This window comes from Centropristis striata, chromosome 13, assembly GCF_030273125.1.
Source record: "Centropristis striata isolate RG_2023a ecotype Rhode Island chromosome 13, C.striata_1.0, whole genome shotgun sequence".
NCBI classification, from domain to species: domain Eukaryota; kingdom Metazoa; phylum Chordata; class Actinopteri; order Perciformes; family Serranidae; genus Centropristis; species Centropristis striata.
In genome coordinates, this window is record NC_081529.1 from 36,492,953 (window position 1) to 36,514,870 (window position 21,918).

Here is a 21,918-nt window from a genome sequence, read left to right on the forward strand (position 1 = left end):
ATGTTATTAAAGAGCTGGAATGTAAAGTGCTGCCACTTAAATGATAAATACATCTGTAAAATAATTTAAATACATAAGTTTAGTAGTCAACGTACATAAACAAGACAATGTTCTCACTCTTTACACTATGTTGTCTGACTTTTGGAGTGCTTGCTCTGAGCGTCTTATATCACTTAAATTCATAGTGATAAATAGTGAATAGTGATATATTGTTACATATATCCATAGTTGTACATGTCTATATTTCCATTTTTCTATTTTATTATATTGTACTTATCTGTATTTTACTATTTTACCTTATATTATTCTACATTTTATATTTCTATTTGTTCATATTTTTATTTAACTTAAGTCTGGCGTTTTTATTTGTATTGTTGTAAATATAGTGTGGAGTGCTTTTTACTTCTTTCTTTTTTTTACCTGTATTTGTTTACATAAGTACTTATTCTATTCTCATACAGCATTCTAGAGTATTTCTAATGTAATGTAATCTAATAACACAGCAAAACACTTTGATTTAGGGTGGGACCAGGCTGGGGTCTGAGTTCTTGTAAGTCACATGGTTTGCTATAAACTAAACACGAAAGTGAAAGTAAGAAACCCTATAGATACCCCTCCTCCATTTCACTGTGGTCAGTCTCTCCAGAGCCACATGAGAGAAGGTAAGGACCAAATTCTGTTGTAAAATATTGTGACAGCGAAACAATAATGCTATTTGCTTATTTGTTGGTAGTGCCAATTTTTTAAAATGTTTATTTGGTTTAATTTACGACTCCCTCTGATAACCCTTAGTGATTTTCTGGTAGTGGTGAACTTGTTTGGTTTATTTTGTTTAATTTACTACCTAACCCTTATTATTACTGTTTCATTTTGTTGGACTATTTACTGAAGTCAACTGTTAGAATTTATATGACTTTTATTTAAATTTTGACATAACTTTTTAGGTAAGCCCTGAAGAAAGTTTTGTGAAGAAAAAAAAAGCAATACAGCCATGGGACAGGAAAGCTCTTCAGAGTCAGATTCAGAGTCAGCTCCTAGTGAGTTCCCTTTACTGCAAAGGTTTTTCTTAAATCTAATAATGACAACATTAACAAAAAGCAATGCATAATGTTAATTTTTAAAACACAGCTTTGTCTCACCTTATGTTAACATGAGTTATTTTTTCCTTGTAGAGCTCCTTTCTTGGCCATGGAGGACTCTGCCAGAGTGAGTATGAACAAACAGTGTGATGCCCTCTTTTGTGTGGTTTATTTTGTGTGTGACAACAATAAAACTCACTGTTGTGCATTTAATAATAAAAGCAAAACAGTATCCAAATCTAATGTTTTTTCTTGTTAATAAACAACAGCAACCAGGAGAATCTCACTTTTGTGAAAAACTACGAACGTCGAAAGAGAGAAGTCAAACATCTCAGGATTCTGCTTCATGGACCAATCGGTGCCGGCAAGTCCAGTTTCATCAACTCCGTGGACACTGTCTTACAAGGCAGAGTTACTGGTCGAGCTCCGACAGATGCAATCTCTGGGAGAAGCTTCACCACAAAGGTAACTAACTGTTGAATGTGGTGAAAATAAGCTAAAAGAGGTTCCTTAATTCTTAAGAGTTTCATACAAAAAAAACACATTGTAAGTGACTAAAATAGTATTAATGACCAAATGAATGCATTTCCTGTGAAGAACAAAATATCACTCGGAAATTTCCTCTGGGGAAATTCTGAAAGGGCCACGGGGGCTACTGCCGGTGTGTGTACACTATGATGAGATTCTTCAGAGATTTATAACAATTAATACTGGTAATGTTATGATACTATATAATATACAAGGAGCACACCTACAACAAGCATTCCTTGTATTTATTTATACAGCAACCTATGACCTTTAACCTGTGTGTGTGTGTGTGTGTGTGTGTGTGTGTGTGTGTGTGTGTGTGTGTGTGAAACATGTGTATTTGGAGGAGTGTGAGCGGTTACGCGCATGTGTGTGTGCGTGTATCTGTAACTGTAATAACATCAAAGATAAAAGGCAATCAGAGCAGAGCAATCAACAGAATTAACTGCCACCTGAATGTCCCTGAACAGTGACAGCAGCCAGAGGTGGACAGACTGGAATTTCTGGAACAGACACTTGAACAGAAAGCATTTTTGGCAAAACCATAATACCTATCATTGATCCGACTTCACTTTGAGCGTCCTGAGTTCTTTTACTTAAAGAAAAATTAAGAAATAGCTTTGTTAGAGCGATCTGAAAAACTGTTAAATGTGCTTTTCTACAGAAGGATTGTGAGGGAGAAGACTAATTTTCCTACGTTTCTATGTTTAAATTATTTCTGTAGAGTGGAATTTGCGGCCTGGAGCGCAGTTTTCAAATGTATTTTTTGACAGTTTTTTCTCTCCCTCTACACTCTGGCGATGATGTCACACACTGTGACACAAACATTCCATGCAATACACACCCATTATAATCTCAGAATTTCTCCAAAAATGATCATGGTCATTGAACAGGGATTGATAAAAAACTATATGACCTATCGAAACGTGGATTAATACACCGATACACAAGACTTGTGTCTACTGTTTAAAGTTTAAATGGAGTCTCTAGGTGAAATTATGCCGGAGAAGTAGACGTTTAAAAATCTCCAATTATTCTTTTTTTGCTCATTTTTTGTCTTCCGTCCCATTCACTTCAATGCAAAATTTTGGGCAAATTCGTATTCTGTAGAGAAAAGTAATAGCACACTGATCCCAATCAAATCGCATGTTTTGATATATAATATGTCTACTAGCGGGACTTTGTAGAAATAAACTTTGAGCACTTAGAGTTGTTCGAGTTGCAGGACAAATTATATATCAAAACGTGCAGTTTGATCGGGATCGGTGTGCTATTACTTTTCTCCACATAATACTAATTTTTTGCGACGTAAGTCGCGAAAAACGTCGCAAAATTCCACTCTACAGAAATAATTTATACATAGAAATGTAGGAAAATTTCTCTTCTCACTCACAATCCTCTGGTAAAGCTGTCAGAGTTATAGTTTGGGCGTAGGACGCACAGATGATCCACCAACACCACCAACAGCCTCATTGGCTCCCATATTAAAAACGCAGGAAGATTTCTGTAGAAAAGCATATTTAACAGTTTTTCAGATCACTCTTACAAAGCTATTTCTCCATTTTTCTTCACAAAAAACATATGTAGCTGTTCAGGAAGAACTCAGGACGCTCAAAGTGAAGTCGGATCAATGATAGGTATTATGGTTTTGCCAAAAATGCTTTCTGTTCGAGGCCAGAAATTCCAGTCTGTCCACCTCTGGCTGCTGTCACTGTGCCAGAACATTCTACAGTGGCAGTTAATTCCGTTGATTGCTCTGCTCTGATTGGTCGACCCCAAAGCCTTTGATCCTTTCATCCTTTGATGTATCTCCCACAGAAAAAGAGACCCAGACACACACACACAAACACACGGATGGACACACGCATGAACGCACACACACAGGTCACTTTATGTGGTTACAGTTACAGATACACGCATGCACACACACACACACACACACACACAGGTCACTTTATGTGATTACAGTAACTATGAGGGGCATTTTATGCCAGCACACTATACTAAAACGCGTGTACAGCGCCTATGCGATGACATCAAACGTCTAACGTGCGCGTGTAAATTCCATTCACTTTCAATGGACAGACAGGCGTCACGTAGGCGTCACGCAGACGCTGTACACGCGTTGTTGCACATACGCCTACGTGACGGCTGCGTGACGGGTGAACTACGCCTCAAATACGTGACATGAAGACCCGCGTGACTGTTAAGTACAATTCTACATAGGCGTACAGACACGCGTATTGCGAGTACACCAGATAACATGGGTGACGGGTGAAAAGTGCCACTAGCGAACGTAGTGGACGTCTGTGTGTGTGTGTAACGCGTGTACGCCTATAACAGTTCAGCTGTTACACAGAGTCTCAGCTTCATATGGTATTGTTTATAAGAAAGCACAACTTATAGATGAAGAGAAAGACTATCTCGTACGTACCAGATAAACTTAACGTTTTTCCGGCCAAAACCGGAGGCTTAATTAGCCTGTTTTAGGAGTGAAAGTCAGCAAAATGCAGCTTAAACAAAATGTTTTACCTCATTAGTTAACTACGAATGTCTGTAAAACATAATGGGACTGTGCATAAGTGCCGAATTGGGTTAAACAGTGTAGATATAAGGTCCGATGGAATCATATTGTGAACGGACTGCTGTCCACATGGCTACTGAATATTCATTAGATAGGTCCGCATGGCTACTTAATATTCAGGGGTGACAGCGATTACGGCTTCTGCAGGCAGGTAAACCTACCTAATTACAGCTGGTGCGTAATGAACTGTGTGTCCGCGCGCGAAGCTGGGAACTGGCTGTGAGCGTTGCACTTTACTGTTAGCCTACTATTTTTAAGTAGCTGAAATTATTTTAATTATCCCTTTCACCCTTGCTATCATTAAATATCAATTCGATATCATTCAAACCTAGAGAGAGAGAGAGAGAGAGAGAGAGAGAGAGAGAGAGAGAGAGAGAGAGAGAGAGAGAGAGAGATTTCGTTAACAAGAAAATAAAAACTGGCCTGAAAATAATAGAAATATCCTGACAGCTCTGTGGGGGCTTGGAGTTCATCTGTAAGTTGTGCTTTCTTATCAACAATACCATATGAAGCTGAGACTCTGTGTAACAGCTGAACTGTTACACAGAGTAACACACTGTTAACGTACACGCGTTACACACACACACAGGCGTCCACTGCGTTCGCTCGTGGCACTTTTCACCCGTCACCCATGTCATCTGGTGTACTCGCAATACGCGTGTCTGTAAGCACGCCTATTAATCAGACTTTATGCTGGCACAGGCGACGCATTCTAGGCGTTTAAGTATAGTGTGCTGGCATAAAATACCCCTCATACAGTAACAGATACATGCACGCACACACACACACACACACACACAGGTCAATTTATGTGATTACAGATACACGCACACACAGGTCACTTTATGTGATTGCAGTTACAGATACATGCACACACACACACACATGCACACACACACACACACACACACACACACACACACACACACACACACAGGACACTTTATGTGATTACAGTTACAGATACACACACACAGGTCACTTTATGTGATTACAGTTACAGATACACGCACACACACACACACACACACACACACACACACACACACACAGGTGACTTTATGTGATAGCAGTTACAGATACACACATGCACACACACACACACACAGGTCACTTTATGTGATTGCAGTTACAGATACACACACACACACACACACACACACACACACACACAGGTCACTTTATGTGATTACAGTTACAGATGCATGCACGCACACACACACACACACACACACACACACACAGGTCACTTTATGTGATTACAGTTACAGATACACGCACGCGCGCACACACACACACAAAGGTCACTTTATGTGATTACAGTTACAGATACACGCACGCACGCACACACACAGGTAGCTCTATGTGATTTTAGTTACACACACAAATGCGCGCGTAAGCACCCACACTCCTCCAGATACACATGTTTCACACACACACATTTTGAGGTTAAAGGTCATAGGTTGCTGTATAAATAAATACTTGAAAAGGAATGCTTGTTGTAGGTGTGCTCCTTGTATATTATATAGTATCATAACATTACTAGTATTAATTGTTATAAATCTCTGAAGAATCTCATCGTAGTGTACACACACCGGCAGTAGCCCCCGTGGCCCTTTCACAATTTCCCCAGAGGGAATATTCTAGTATTTTCATACTATGTAGATTTGCTAAAATGATGCAAATAATTGCATCTTCTGTTTGCAGTACAAGACGTACAAGTTCAAGAAAGCTTCGGGTGGCTTTTATTCTGTCGTTTTCAATGACATCATGGGATTAGAGAAAGCCACCAACACTGGAGTTGATGTGGAAGAGGTCAAACTGGCCCTGGAAGGACATGTTGCAGAAAATTACGAGGTACGATCCTCTCTGAACTCTGATTTCATTTAAAGGTGCCCTGTGGAGTTTTGTACTCAGCAAAGAAAAGACATATTTCCATTCAGTGTTAACAAATGTGTTGAGTGCATTTCCTAATTCATATAACAGTTGCAAAATTGTTCCCAAATTGTTTACATGTTTACTATTACAGCAACAAACATCAGACTGTCACCCAGGAGAACAGGGTTCATGTTGTAAAAAAAACAAAAGTAAACAATGTGATTCAAACATCACAGAACTTCTGTCCCTCATGTTTTGTGCATCACGTTTTTACTGAACTACTACTTCACTTCTAATTTAAGTACAAAATTAGTTTTTAAACTGTCTTTTAAAATGCCTTACCAGAAAATCTTTTCCCCTGAACCCCGATCAGTGGTTTTGTAAATTGAACAAAACTGCAGTTGGTTGTTTTACAGCCAAGAACCATATGTGTATGTATGACGACATGCTCATTTTTTTTTTTTTTTTTAGAAAGATTTGTACCCCGAACCGCAAAACTCTCATAAAGTCATGGAAAAAATGATTAGACCACCCTTGTTTTCTTCAGTGTCTTGTTCATTTGTTTGTTGTGACAAATATAATGATAACGAAAATATCTCATAATAGTTTAATTTAAGAGCTGATATTTAGACATTTAACATGGTTTCCTTGATAATAACCAAAATCATTATCAAGAAATCCATGTTAAATGTCTAGATATCAGCTCTTAAATTAAACTCTTATCAGCTAGTTTTGTTGTTATCATTATATTTGTCCAAAAAATGTACCTTTAGTTGTACCAGGCATTAAAATGAACAAGAACTTGAAGAAAAAGGGTGGTCTACAAATTTTTATCAGTGACTGTATGTGTCGTGTCGTGACACGCCTCTTGAGTGTCGCGTGGAGGTCTGGGACAGTGCCAGTGGAGTGGCAGACCGGGGTGGTGGTTCCCATTTTTAAAAAGGGACCGGAGGGTGTGTTCCAATTACCGTAGAATCACACTTCTCAGCCTCCCCGGGAAAGTCTACTCCAGGGTGGTGGAAAGGAGACTCCGGCCGATTGTCCAACCTCAGATTCAAGAGAAACAATGCAGCTTCCGTCCTGGCCGTAGAACAACGGACCAGCTCTTTACCCTCAGAGACTTCTGGAGGGGTCATGGGAGTTTGCTCATCCAGTCTACATGTGTTTTGTGGATTTGGAGAAGGCTTACGGCGTGTCCCTCGGGGAGTCTTGTGGGGGTACTGGGTGTTGGCCTCCGCCAGGGTTGCCCCTTGTCTCCGATTCTGTTTGTGGTTTACATGGACAGGATCTCAAGGCCCAGCTGGGGGGAGGAAGGGATCCGGTTTGGTGAAGGAACAAACTCAAAGAAAAATTGCTCCATAGCACTAGAGGGCAAAACCTCCACAGGCTGCCTTTAATTTATTCATCTTTTACTACACAGCCGCCCATAAAGTTGGAATAATTTTGTTTTCAGACACAATCTGTTAATATTGGTTTCATTTTCATTGTGATATGTTTGTTAGAGATTGAATAATGCAATTTTGAGAAGATATACACTTTATCTGTCAAGAATAAATCACATTGTCACAATCATTTCATTGAAAGAGGTAAAAAAAATATATTTCATTCCAACTTTCAGGGCGGCCGTGTATTTCGCACAAAACACAATTCATATTTTCACTTCAAAATAAATTGCATTACAAAAAAAGACATTATTTGACTGAATCTTTATCGTTTCGTAGTTTAATCCCAAACGGCGGTTGAAGGTGGGTGATAGCGGTTACAGGTCATCTCCCACTCTGGCTGACAAAGTTCAAGTCCTGGTTTGTGTCTTTCCTGCCGACCAAATAGATTTCGTACCTAAAGAAGTTGTGGATAAGCTAAGAGACATCAGACTCGCAGCCAGTGACATGGGTAAGGATTTTACTCTGTGTCGACTAATGGTGTCATATTGGGGTTTATGGTTACAAATAAATGCATAAAATACTGATTAGGTTTCTGTCTTGACAGGAATTCCCGAAATGGTTATTATCACCAAAGTGGATCAAGCCTGTCCTGAGGCGAAAAGAGATCTGAACAATGTCTACAAGAGCATTTACCTGAAGGAACTGGTGTGTATTTACATCCTACATTCCAAACATACTAAAAGTTGCAGGGCAACCCCCCTGCACAGCTCCCCGGGCACAGTAATGTGCTGCCCACTGCTCCTTGCATGGTGTGTTCACTTGTGTAAAAAAGGAAGGGTTAAATGCAGAGGTTGAATTTCCCCATTGTGGGATTAATAAAGTAATCTTCTTCTTCCAAAGTCCATCTGTCTGATTAACTTTTCCAGCATTTTTTAAAATGTAATTTAATAATCAATTCATGTAATTCAATAATGTTATTAAATATTGATTTGTTTTTTGTTCCCGGATTCAATTGAATAATTGAATGATGAGAAGATACATGGACACTATTTTTTTAGATTTTAAATATTGAAATGTTTAAAAAGTTTTTAGAATTGTAGCATGAAAAATCTCCTTTGGTCACCACTTTGCTTTTTAACTGAGATGCTGTTTTAACACTCAGGTCGACAAATGCCACCGTTTCTTGGAAATTCCAGTGAACTGCATCTATCTTGTGAAGAACTACGATTCAGAAATCAGCCCCAACGATGAGACTGATGCTCTGATACTGAGCGCACTGAAGCAGATGGTTACCTTTGGTGACGGCTACCTCTGCTACCTCGCACTAACAAACCACAAAAACTCATGCGTCCATTTTTAAATATTGAACGATAAGTCGATATATTGACTAGCGTGGCAGGCCTAGCTGCTGGTGTTTGTGAGATCCATCACAGCTTCCAACCACCCTACAGTATGTATTTATTTATTTACTAATACTCTGTTGCAGTTATATTGTTTGATTCCACATTTGTGTGCAACTGCTGGAGTTCTTTATTGTTGTCATAATGTATCTTTACTGTAATGAATAAAGTATGAATAAGCTTTACAAAACCTGATGCTGGATATTTTCCTTTGCCGAAACATGGATTCTAATGATATATGTGACGAGGCATCAAACTGTGGAGTGATGTTTAGCAATCAACGTGACATTTATCATTTAGGGACATTAAGCAACAAACATACCATCTAAAAAATAAAATACTTTTTTTTAAAGTTTTGCCAGGTGAAAAAGAAAGGTTTACAACTATGCCAAGTAGCTCTGATTCAGACACACCTATTCATCTTTGGCTTCATCCTTATTTTCATTCTTGTCGAGCTCCTAGTAAGTTCCCTTTACTGCAATTCCCTTTACTTTGTGAATTTGAACTAATGTGGATTAAATGCAGCAGCATTTCCATCCACCTCCTTTTTGGCTCTCTGACAAGAAACAGCCAGACATCTCCCCTCCAATATGGGCATCTGACAAGGAACAGATGTGTTGCGTTTACGACACCTACATATGAGTTCATTGGTGAACACCATATGTGGTCTACTGTAAAAGGCCCAGCACACCTCTGATCTTCCTCTTTCTCCACCGGCCAGAGGGACACAAGGTCTTGGTCCCACCAGAGACCAGAATCCCCTCCCCCTCTTCCTCACCTCCCACAGAGCCTGCTCAGGGTGAAACTTTCTGCAGAAAATCTCCTTTTCAACAAGGAATTCTGAAACAACTCCCAGTCTACCCTGTGCATCAATGTTGCATTAATGGATGCAAAGTTCATTGCAACCGCCAGAGAAAACTTCCTCAACAAACAAGGATGAGCGAACCTTAATTTGAATGACAGTAAATTATTGAAACCAAACTTTCTTCCATGCCCTCTTTCAAGAAACTCTCCCCCTTTCTCAACTGGACTGTGAGTAATGCAACTGGGCTTAGCAAGGACATAAAGTACAAAGGATTTGACCTGTAATCAATTATTTGGTTTATGTTTAAGTATTTTCGTTGTGATATTCATGTAGCTACATCATTTAAAGTTGTATGTTAATCTTGCTTACACGCAAAATAACTCCACTAACTTCTTTGATTTGCTCACACACTGATTTTCATATAATACAATATACTTTCAATTGGCTTTACACAAACACAATTTGTAGCAGCTCACACAGCAGCACATGGCCATTTCTCCCTCCAATCACTATCTTGTAGTATTTACAACTCTTTGTCTTAAGATATATAGCCACACACACATACACACACCTGCACACACTTTTCCTCTTTTGTAAGCCTACACTGTAGATAATCTTAGATTAGCTCTTGTAGCTCTATACTCCATATTGTTTGTTTGCTTTACTTTGGTTATTCAGAATAATTATCTTTTTGGAATATATAAATGTGGCCTATTTAATGTTGCACACTGTTAACAATATGTCAACCTCTTCTATGAAAAGAATTCCAAATTCAACCATTAATAATGGCAATTTCATTATAGCTATTAAGTTAATTGTTAATCAGTGTTCCAAATTGAAAGTTTAGTAACTTTATGAGACTGATTTAGGTTAATTGGATATACTTTTCTCTGTTTTACAGAGTGGTGCCCCTTTTTCAAGGTGACTTAGAGTAAATCAAGTCATATTATTTAGTATAATTAATAATTATTTATGATAATTATTATTATTATTATAAATAATATTAATTCTGATAGCCATCTAACCACACTTTTGAACCGCAAGATCCACACAAGTGTTGCTCAGGTTCATCCTTATTTATTTGATATCCTTATGGGAGGGGTAGCATTTATGATAATGGCTTTTTTTTTTTTTTCATATTTGAAGCCCCCGTGCAAGGTATCATTTATTCATATAAGAGGCGTCCTAAATTCCCAACATATTGGTACCCCGTGTGAGGCAAAGTGCTATTGGCAATAGTTCGTAATTGTGCAATATTAATATCAGAATATTAATTCAGCCTAAGGAAAAGATAGAGACTGAGATAGAGATAGAGACTTTCAACTAGTGTTCTAGTTGAAAGAGCAGGGCAAAGCAATCAGTCACTCATTACATTATTTTAAACAAAGTTTATTCCTCAAACCTCATAAGTTTTCAAATCCAACCCTGCATTTTGTCAATGAGGGTTTCTTTGCTGCATAAAATTCAGTAGATATTTGTGTTGGTTTAATATTTTCAGAGTAGTCTCACTTAATACTACACCAGCCCATTTCAGGGCAGAGGCAGTAGAAAAAAGCAAGCATTTTATTAGCCATGCTTAAGATGACACAAGCAGGAATTAAAGCAAAATAACACTGGAAAAGACCAAATAGGTGGCTGAGCTCATTTTGTTTTCAGACACAAACTTCTGTTAACTGTGGTATCAATTTCATTATAATATGCTTGGAAGAGATTTAGTCATGATTTTTTAAGATGATATACACTTTATCCTTCAAGAATAAATCACATTGTCACAATGATTTTATGGAAAGAGGTAAAAAATATTTTATTCCAACTTCAGGGGTGACCGTATATTTTGCACAACACACATTACACATTTTCACTTCAAAATAAATTGCATTGCAAAAAAGACATTAATTAACCGAATCTATTTGGGTTAGATCTAATTAGAGGTCGAAATAACATTACATACAGCACAAAATTAATAAATTGTGTGCAGAAACATTCAATCCTGGCAAAATTTCACATTGATCCTTTGATTACTTACTCTATTTTTTCTAGAATGTAAAACAGTTTAATGTGCACACAGTAAGGATTTAATCTGATGCCAACACACTGTGAAATGTTCAAAGGTCTAAGAAGAAACCCTAAGAGTGCACCGCCTGTTAATCATTAGGTAGCCACGCCATAAAGCATAAAGGGTTTTATGGTTAAAAGATAAAAAAAAATGTCTTTCCTGCCGACCAAATAAATATCATAGCTAAAGAAGTTGTGGATAAGCTAAGAGATGTCAGACTCGCAGCCAGTGACATGGGTAAGGATTTTACTATGTGTCGACTAATGGTGTCATATTCGGGTTTATGGTTACAAATAAATGCATAAAATACTGAATAGGTTTCTGTCTTGACATGAATTCCCCAACTGGTTATTATCACGAAAGTGGATGTAGCCTGTCCTGAGTCGAAAAGAGATCTGAAGAATGTCTACAAGAGCATTTACCTGAAGGAACTGGTGGGTTTCTTTTGGTATTTGGTATCATGTGATCACTCAATTCAAATATTATTAACATTCTACATTCCAAACAGACTAAAGTCCATCTGTCTGATTAACTTTTCCAGCATTTTAAAAATGTACTGTAATTCAATATTGATTCTTTTTTTTTTCCGGGTTCAATGGAATAATTGAATGGTGATACATTGACACTATTTGTTTAGATTTTAACTTTGACCTAGAGTAGACCTGCTGCTGCTGAGGCAAACTTTTTCATGAATGGGTTTGTATGATTCCCAACAAAAATAGTGAACTTAAATTCATATCATACATTAAGTTTACATTAGGCTTTGGTGCCAAAATCATAGTTAATGAGAGGAAAAAAGAACAGGTTTAGGGTTATAAAAGCTATGTCTGTACACAACTTCTAGTGGGACCCAAACACCAGTCTCCAGGTCTGCTGGTCTCCTGTAATTCTTGCAAGCTACAAATAAATTATGACAGTTCTTGGAATTTTTTTAAGAAAACAGCCCCAATTGGCAAAAGTGTCATCATGCATGTATTTATTTAATTATTTTTACTAATACTCTGTTACAGTTATATTGTTTGATTCCACATTTGTTGTCACTGCCAAGTTGGTTCACACTACACTACCACTTGAGTTCTTTATTGTTGTCACAATGTATCTTTACTGTAATGAATAAAGTATGAATAAGCTTTACAAAACCTGATGCTGGATCTTTTCCTTTGCTGAAACATGAATTCTAATGATATATGTGACGAGGCATCAAACTGTGGAGTGATGTTTAGCAATCAATGTGACATTTATAATTCAGGGACATTCACCAACAAACATACCATTTAAAAATAAAAGCTTATTTCATCTGCTGATTGTCTGATCGTCTTATCTTTAACTTGAAGTGAAGAGTGATAACACAACAAAAGACTTTGATTTATGACATTTCATTACACTAGTCTGCTGTCTGAGTTCTTGTAAGTCACATGGTTTGCTATAAACTAAACACAAAAGTGAAAGCAAGATAGCCTATAGATACCCCGTCTCTGTTTCACTGTGGTCAGTCTCTCCAGAGCCACATGAGAGAAGGTAAGGACCAAATTCTGTCGTAAAATATTGTGATAGGAAAACAAAAATGCTATTTGCTTATTTCGCTGGTAGTGGTGAACCTGTTTGGTTTACTTTGTTTAATTTACTACCTAACCCTTATTTTTACTGTTTCATTTTTTTTTAAACTATTGGGACTATTCACTGAATTGAAAAGTAAGAATTTATTTGACTTTTATTTAAAGTTTGTACATTTTGACAAACCTTTTTAGGGAAGCACTGAGAGGAAAGAAAGAGAAACATTTGCAATTCTGATCCGAATTTATCTCTCTCCTGTGTGTTTTTTTAGGTTTTTATTTAAGTTTTGCCAGGTGAAAAAAAAGGTTTGCAGCCATGGTATTTCGTTGGATTGCAGATAAAATAATTTCTACTTTTAGTCCTCCTTATATTCCAATTCCATCTCCTCCTCGTCATCGTAGTCCAACTCCACCTCCTTCTCCTCCTCGTCGTCGTAGTCGTAGTCGTAGTCCAATTCGACCTCCTCCTCCTCCTGATAGTGAGTTCCCTTTACTGCAAAGGTTTTTCAAATTCTAATAATGACAACATTCACAAAAGAACAATGCATAATGGTAATGTTTTAATTACAGCTTTGTCTCACTGTATGTTAACATGTGTTATTTTCCTCGTAGAGTGCTTTGATCAGCCATGGAGGACTCTGCCAGAGTGAGTATGAACAAACAGTTTGATGCCCTCTTTACTGTGGTTTTGCTCCTTAACACACAACTTAAATGGCTGGTGTGTGTTTGTGTGTTTGACAACAATAAAACAATCACTATGTTCCTTGTTGTGCATTTAATAACAATACAGGCAAAACAGTATTCAAATCTAATGTTTTTTTTCTCATTAATAAACAGCAACAACCAGGAGAGCCTCACCTTTGTGAAAAACTACCAACCTGGAAACAGTGACGTCAGTCGTCTCAGGATTCTGCTTCATGGACCAATCGGTGCCGGCAAGTCCAGTTTCGTCAACTCCGTGGACACTGTCTTACAAGGCAGAGTTACCGGTCGAGCTCCGACAGATGCAATCTCTGGGAGAAGCTTCACCACAAAGGTAACTGTTGAATGTGGTGAAAATAAGCTGAAAGATGTTCCTTAATTCTTAAGAGTTTCATTAAAAAAAAAACGACATTGTACAGGTACATCTCAAAAATTAGAATATCATGAAAAAGTTCAATATTTTTTGTCAATCATTTCAGAAAGTGAAACTCATACATTATATAGATTCATTACACATAAAGTGAAATATTTCAAGCCTGTTTTTCTTGTAATTGTGATGATTGTGGCTTAGAGATAATGAAAACATATAAAAGTAGAATATAGCTGGTGAGTGTAATGTGCTGGTCCTGGGTCAGTGGTGGTTTGGGGCCATGTCCTCTGCTGCTGTTGGTCCACTGGGTTTATCAAGTCCACAGTCAACATAATAGCCACCATCTAGCAGGACATTTTAGAGGAGGAGGAGGAGGAGGAGGAGGAGGAGGAGGAGGAAGTCCATATAGCAGGACATTTAGAGGAGGAGGAGGAGGAGGAGGAGGAGGAGGAGGAGGTCCATCTAGCAGGACATTTTAGAGTCTTCATGCTTCCATCAGCTCTTTGGAGATGCTGCTGGTTTCTTGGCACCTGGCCACACTGGTAAAGGTACCAAAAGCTGCTTCAATGACCATGGTGTTACTGGGCTGGACTGGCCAGCAAACTCCCCATAGGAGTCTATGGGCTGTTGTCAAGAGGAAGGCGAGCTGAAGGCTGCTATAAAAGCAAAATGGTGCTGTAGGCTGATCTCCTCCATGCCACCAAGTATTAATGCACTAATTCATGATTCAAAAGGAGCCCAACCAAGTATTGATGGAGAGAAATTAACAGACTTTTCAGAAGCCTGACATTTGTGTTTAAAATATCCTTTTTTTTAAATTGATCTTATGAAATATTCTAATTTTCTGAGACACTGAGTTTTGTGTTTTCATTATCTCTAAGCCAGAATCATCAAAATTATAACAAAAACTTTCCACACTCTATGTGTAATGAATCTATATAATATACAAGTTTCACTTTCTGAAATAATTGACAAAACATTTTCAACTTTTTCATGATATTCTAATTTTTACAGATGTACCTGTAGTATTACTGACCAAATGAATGCATTTCCTGTGGAAGTTTGTGAAGAACAAAGTAACATAAGGAATATAGAAATTGGAGGTAGAAATGAACTTTGAGCACTTAGAGTTCTAGTTTGAAAGAGCAGGGCGAAGCAACAAGTCACTCATTTAACTATTTTGAACAGTTTATTTCTAAAAACTTTTCCAATCCTGTATTTTGTCAATGAGGGTTTCTTTGCTGCATACAATTAAGCAAAGTAGATATTTTTGTTCAATATTTTCATACTATGTAGATTTGCTAAAATGATGCAAATAATTGCACCTTCTGTTTGCAGTACAAGACGTACAAGTTCAGGAAAGCTTCGGGTGGCTTTTATTCTGTCGTTTTCAATGACATCATGGGATTCGAGAAAGCCACTAACACTGGAGTTGATGTGGAAGAGGTCAAACTGGCCCTGAAAGGACATGTTGCAGAAAATCACGAGGTACGATCCTCTCTGAACTCTGATTTCATTTAAAGGTGCCCTGTGGAGTTTTCTACTCAGTAAAGAAAAGACATGTTTCCATTCAGTGTTAACAGTTTCTTGTTCATTTTAATGCCTGGTAAAACTAAAAGAACATTTGTTTGGACACATATGACAACAACAAAAATAGCTGATGAGAGTGTAATTAAAGAGCTGATATCTAGCCATTTTCCATGGTTTTCTTGATAATAACCATAATCATTATCAAGAAAACCATGGAAAATGTCTAGATATCAGCTCTTAAATTAAATTATTTTCAGCTATTTTTGTTGTTATCATTATATTTGTCCTAACAAATTTACCTTTAGTTGTACCAGGCAATAAAATGAACAAGAAATTGAAGAAAAAAGGGTGGTCTACTAATTTTTTCCATGACTACATGTGTTGTGGGCCCTACCCCGCAGAGTAGGGCATAGGGGTCGGGTGCAGTGTGAGTCGGGAAGCAGGCGAAGGTGGGTACCTGGGACGTGGAACGTCACCTCTCTGGCGGGGAAAGAGCCCGAGCTTGTGCGGGAGGTGGAGCGTAACCAGCTAAAAATAGTTGGGCTCACCTCCACGCATAGCCTGGGCTCTGGAACCAAACTCCAGAGTTGCCCAGGGTGAGAGGCGCCGGGCGGGTCTGGGGATACTCACAAGCCCCCGGCTGAGCGCCGCTGTGTTTGAGTTCTCCCCGAGGAACCAGAGGAGGAGAAGGTCCCGGACTGTCGTCTTTGCTTATGCACGAACAGCAATTCGGAGTACCCGGCCTTCTTGGAGTCTCTGGGTGGAGTCCTGGAAGGGGAACCACCTGGGGACTGCGGCCGCATGTTCTGGACACTCGGGTGAAGAGAGGAGCAGAGTTGTCAGCTGATCACCACCTGGTGGTGAGGTGAATCAGGTGGCGGGGGAGGCTGCTGGACAGACCTGGCAACCCAAACGTGTAGTGAGGGTGAACTGTAAACGTCTAGCGGAGGCCCCTGTCTGCAGGGTCTTCATCTCACACCTCCAGAAGAATTTCTCCAGCATCCCGGGTGAGGCTGGGGACATGAAGTCAGAATGGGCCATGTTCAAAGCCTCAATTGTTGACGCGACTGGTAGGAGCTGTGGCCTGAAGGCCGTTGGTGCCTGTCGTGGCGGCAACCCAAGAACCCGCTGGTGGACACCAGCGGTGAGGGAGGCCGTCAGGCTGAAGAAGGAGGCCTTTCGGTCTTGGCTGGCTGAGGGGTCTCTGGAAGCAGCAGACAGGTACCGTTCAGCCAGAAGGGCTGCAGCTGTGGCGGTCGCTGAAGCAAAAACTCGGGTATGGGAGGAATTCGGGAGGCCAAGGAGGAGGACTTTCGGTCGACCTCAAAGAGGTTCTGGAAAACCGTCGGGCGACTCAGGAAGGGAAATCAGGACTTGACCCAAGCTGTGTTCAGCGGGGGAGGAGACCTGCTGACCCGACCTGGGGATGTCCTCAGACGGTGGAAAGAACACTTTGAGGAACTCCTTAATCCAGCCAACACGTCCTCTGTGGAGGAGGCAGAGTCTGAAGATTCAGGGGAAGACTCATCAGTATCCCTGGCAGAAGTCACCGAGGTAGTTAAAAAGCTACCCGGCGGCAAGGCACCAGGGTTGGATGAGATTCGCCCTGAGATGCTGAAGGCTCTGGACACTGTTGGGCTGTCATGGCTGACACGCCTCTTCAGTGTGGCGTGGAGGTCTGGGACAGTGCCAGTGGAGTGGCAGACCGGGGTGGTGGTTCCCATTTTTTAAAAGGGACCGGAGGGTGTGTTCCAATTACTGTGGAATCACACTTAGCCTCCCCGGGATAGTCTACTCCAGTGTTGTAATTGCGCACCGGGGCGTCAACTATGTCAAGGATCACCAAAAATGTTGGGAATTAAGGATAGCTCTTTTATGAATAAATGATGACCTTGCACAGGGCGTCAAATATATTAATAAAAGGGCGTTATCATAAATGCTATCCCTTTCATAAGGATACCAAATATGCAGAATGAACCTGAGCAACACTTGTGTGGATCTCACGGTTCAAAAGTGTGGTTGGATGGCTATAAGAATTATTAATAATTATCATAAACAATTATTAATTTTAAGAAATTATATGACTTGATTTACTCTAAGTCAGCTCGTAAAAAGGGGCACCACTCTGTAAACAGAGAAAATATAGCCAATTCACCTAAATCAGTCTCATAAAGTTATTAAACTATCAACTTGGAACACTGATTATTAATTATGAATATAATTATAATCAAATTACCATATAATATTTAATAGTGGTTGAAGGAATCGTGAATTCTTGTCACAGCAGAGGTTAGAATATCGTTCATAATGTACAACATTAAATAGACAGCATTCGTAATCAAAAGGTATTTATTCTAAACAAGTAAAGCAAATAAAAGCACACATCTATAAAATAGAGAATACATTACAAAAGAGAAGGAAACGTGTGTGTGTGTGTGTGTGTGTGAGGGGGGTTGCCACTCCTCAAACAATGAGCTGTGTTCAGCTCCAGTTAATTTAATCAGTGTGTGAGCAGGTCAAAGGTTAGTATAGTTAGTTGCAGTAAGACTGACTGTCTGTATAAAGCAAGATTAACATACAACTGTGATCGTAACACGAATGTCACATAAATATACTTAAAACACACATATAAACCAAATCATTAATCACAGGTCAAATCCTTGTTGCTAAAGTCCTTGCTGATTTCTTATCTAAGCCCAGTTACATTACTCACGAGTCCGGTGAAAAAGGGGGGAAAGCCTTTTCAACAGAAGAGTGGAAGAAGGAAGTTGAGTTCAATAATTTGCCGTCTTGCAAATTAAGTTGCTGGTTGTCCTTGTTGTTGAATTCGAGCTTTCTCTGACAAATGCAATGAACTTTGTGTTCATTAATACAGCTTTGGTGTGTAGAGAAGGTCAGAGTTGCCGTTGGTTCAGAATTCCTTATGGAAAGGAGATTCTGGTTGTTGGAGCCTCACCTCAGCTGCAGAGGATCTCAGCAGGGAGTGAGGGAGGAGGGGGGCTGGTGGATCCAGGCCTCTGGATCCCCTCCTGGAGATGCTTCCAAGCAGGAATGGTGGAGAGAGAGCAGCTGGAGAGAGAGCGGGGGACAGAGAGGACTGTCTCCTTTATAGCAGGCCAGTGGACCTCCTGTGGGGTCAAAGGTGCCTTGACCAATGACATGACACCTGGAAGGTGTCATAAATGCAGTGCATTCTGGGAACTGAAGTTCTTGAGAGGGGACAAAATGGAGGTTCTGCCATTTTGTTAAGTTGACTCAAGAAAATGTTCCATGTAGTCCACAAATGTTAAAGTCCACAAATGAACCCAAGATTCACCTGTGGTAGAATCCCAACACCAGGGTGCTGGAAAGGAGACTCCGGCCGATTATCGAACCTCAGATTCAGGAGGAACAATGCAGCTTCCGTCCTGGCCGTGGAACAACGGACCAGCTCTTTACCCTCTGAGACTTCTGGAGGGGTCATGGGAGTTTGCTTATCCAGTCTACATGTGTTTTGTGGACTTGGAGAAGGCTTACGGCGTGTCCCTCGGGGAGTCTTGTGGGGGGTACTGCGGGAATATGGGGTATTCGTCGTTGCTATAGCTACCCGGTCCCTATATAACAAAAGTGAGAGCTGTGTCCCCATACTCGGCACAACGTCAAACACGTTCCCGGTGGGTGTTGGCCTCCGCCAGGGTTGCCCCTTGTCTCAGATTCTGTTGGTGGTCTTCATGGACAGGATCTCAAGGCCCAGCCGGGGGGAGGAAGGGATCCGGTTTGGTGACCTTAGAATTGCATCTCTGCTTTTTGCAGATGATGTGGTTCTTTTGTCTTCATCAGATCAGGACCGGGTTCTCTGCCGGAAAACGGTGGACTGCCCCCTCTGGGTGGGGAGAGGTACTGCCTCAAGTGAAGGAGTTCAAGTATCTCGCGGTCTTGTTCATGAGTGAGGGTAGAAGGGAGTGTGGTGAAGAAGGAGCTGAGCCGGAAGGCAAAGCTCTCGATTTACCGGTCGATCTACATTCCAACCCTCACCTATGGTCATGAGCTTTGGGGAGTGACCCAAAGAACGAGATATATCTCTCGCCTGGCCTGGGAACGCCTCGGGGTCTCCCAGGAGGAGCTGGACGTTGTGGCTGGGGAGAGGGATGCCTGGAATGCCCTGCTTAGCCTGCTGCCCCCGCGACCTGGCCCTGGATAAGCAGAGGAAAATGGATGGATGTGTTGTTATGGGTGGTATTGACAAAAAACCTTTTCTGTTGTTTAGGTTGGAAATCTTATTGAAAAAGCGACAGACTCAAAGAAAAAGTGCTCCATAGCACTAGAGGGCAAAACCTCCACAGGTTAAACTCTCAATGTTTACACCTTTAATTTATTTATCTTTTACTACACGGTCACCCATAAAGTTGGAACAATTTGTTTTCAGACACAATCTGTTAATATTGGTTTCATTTTCATTGTGATATGTTTGTTAGAGATTGAGTAATGCAGTTTTGAGAAGATATACACTTTATCTGTCAAGAATAAATCACATTGTCACAATCATTTCATGGAAAGAGGTAAAAAAAATATTTCATGCCAACTTCAGGGCGGCCGTGTATTTTGCACAAAACACAATTCACATTTTCACTTCAAAATAAATTGCATTACAAAAAAGACATTATTTGACTGAATCTTTATCGTTTCGTAGTTCAATCCCCAACGGCGGTTGATGGAGGGTGATAAAGGTTACAGGTCATCTCCCACTCTGGCTGACAAAGTTCAAGTCCTGGTTTGTGTCATTCCTGCCGACCAAATAGATTTCATACCTAAAGAAGTTGTGGAGAAGCTAAGAGATGTCAGACTCGCAGCCAGTGACATGGGTAAGGATTTTACTCTCTGTCGACTAATGGTGTCATATTGGGGTTTATGGTTACAAATAAATGCATAAAATACTGATTAGGTTTCTGTCTTGACAGAAATTCCCCAACTGGTTATTATCACCAAAGTGGATGAAGCCTGTCCTGAGGCGAAAAGAGATCTGAAGAATGTCTACAAGAGCATTCACCTGAAGGAAATGGTGGGTTTCTATTGGTGTTTGGTATCATGTGATCACTCAATTCAAATATTATTTACATCCTAAATTCGAAACAGACTAAAGTCCATCTGTCTGACTAACTTTTCCAGCATTTTTTAAAATGTAATTCAGTAGTGATTCGTGTTTTGTTTCCGTATTCAATGAAATAACTGAATGATGAGATGATACATGGACACTATTTTTTTTTAGATTTTAAATATTGAAATGTTTAAAAAGTTTTCAGAATTTTAGCATGAAAAAAATCTCCTTTGGTCACCACCTTGCTGTGTAACTGAAATGCTGTTACTTTAACACTCAGGTCGACAAATGCCACCTTTTATTGGGGATTCCAGTGAACTGCATCTTTCTTGTGAAGAACTACAGTTCAGAAATCAGCCTCAAAGATGAGACTGATGCTCTGATACTGAGCGCACTGAAGCAGATGGTTAACTTTGGTGACGACTACGTCAGCTACCTCGAGTAGACCTGCTGCTGCTGAGGCAAACACATTCTCATGAATGGGTTTGTATGATTCCCCACAAAAAGTAGCGCACTGAAATTCATATCATCCATTAAGTTTACATTAAGCTTAGGTGCCAACAGCAGAGTTAATGTGAGGAAAAAAGAACAGGGTTAGGGTTATAAAAGCTACTTCTGTACACAACTTCCAACGGGACACGAACACCAGCTTCCAGGTCTGCTGGTCTCCTGTTGTTCTGGCCTCAGGCATTAAAAACATTTTTTGCTGACTGGGCTGCTGGTGTTTGTGAGATTCATCCACCACAGCTTCCACCCGCCCTATAGGCGCCTACATGGCTTTAATTCTACCCCACCAGACAAAATCTGTGCAATTTTTTAGAAAAGCTACACATTCAAGGGCATTACTTTTGGTAGGAAATCATACAAACCCTTCATGTAGTTGGGTCATAAACCTCAATTCCGTGACCATTCTCTGGCTAATATGTTTTGACGACTGATTTGACTTCTATAGGGTCGTGCTTGCAAGCTGTGCT

At 39.9% G+C, this 21,918-nt stretch overlaps 2 protein-coding genes across 2 annotated transcripts; both read left to right on the forward strand.

Moving 5' to 3' along the window:
* The first annotated feature begins 991 nt into the window (after positions 1-991).
* Positions 992-9,011, forward strand: LOC131983436 (interferon-induced protein 44-like). The gene is made up of 7 exons (XM_059348146.1): positions 992-1,037; positions 1,173-1,206; positions 1,349-1,544; positions 5,899-6,048; positions 7,791-7,962; positions 8,059-8,159; positions 8,617-9,011. Exons 1-7 carry the CDS (start codon positions 992-994, stop codon positions 8,812-8,814), a joined length of 897 nt encoding a protein of 298 aa, XP_059204129.1. The 3' UTR covers positions 8,815-9,011.
* A 4,885-nt stretch (positions 9,012-13,896) lies between these two features.
* On the forward strand, positions 13,897-21,660 carry LOC131983437 (interferon-induced protein 44-like). Its single transcript, XM_059348147.1, has 6 exons — positions 13,897-13,931; positions 14,106-14,304; positions 15,679-15,828; positions 20,540-20,711; positions 20,808-20,908; positions 21,225-21,660. Exons 1-6 carry the CDS (start codon positions 13,897-13,899, stop codon positions 21,387-21,389), a joined length of 822 nt encoding a protein of 273 aa, XP_059204130.1. The 3' UTR covers positions 21,390-21,660.
* Positions 21,661-21,918: the final 258 nt, after the last annotated feature.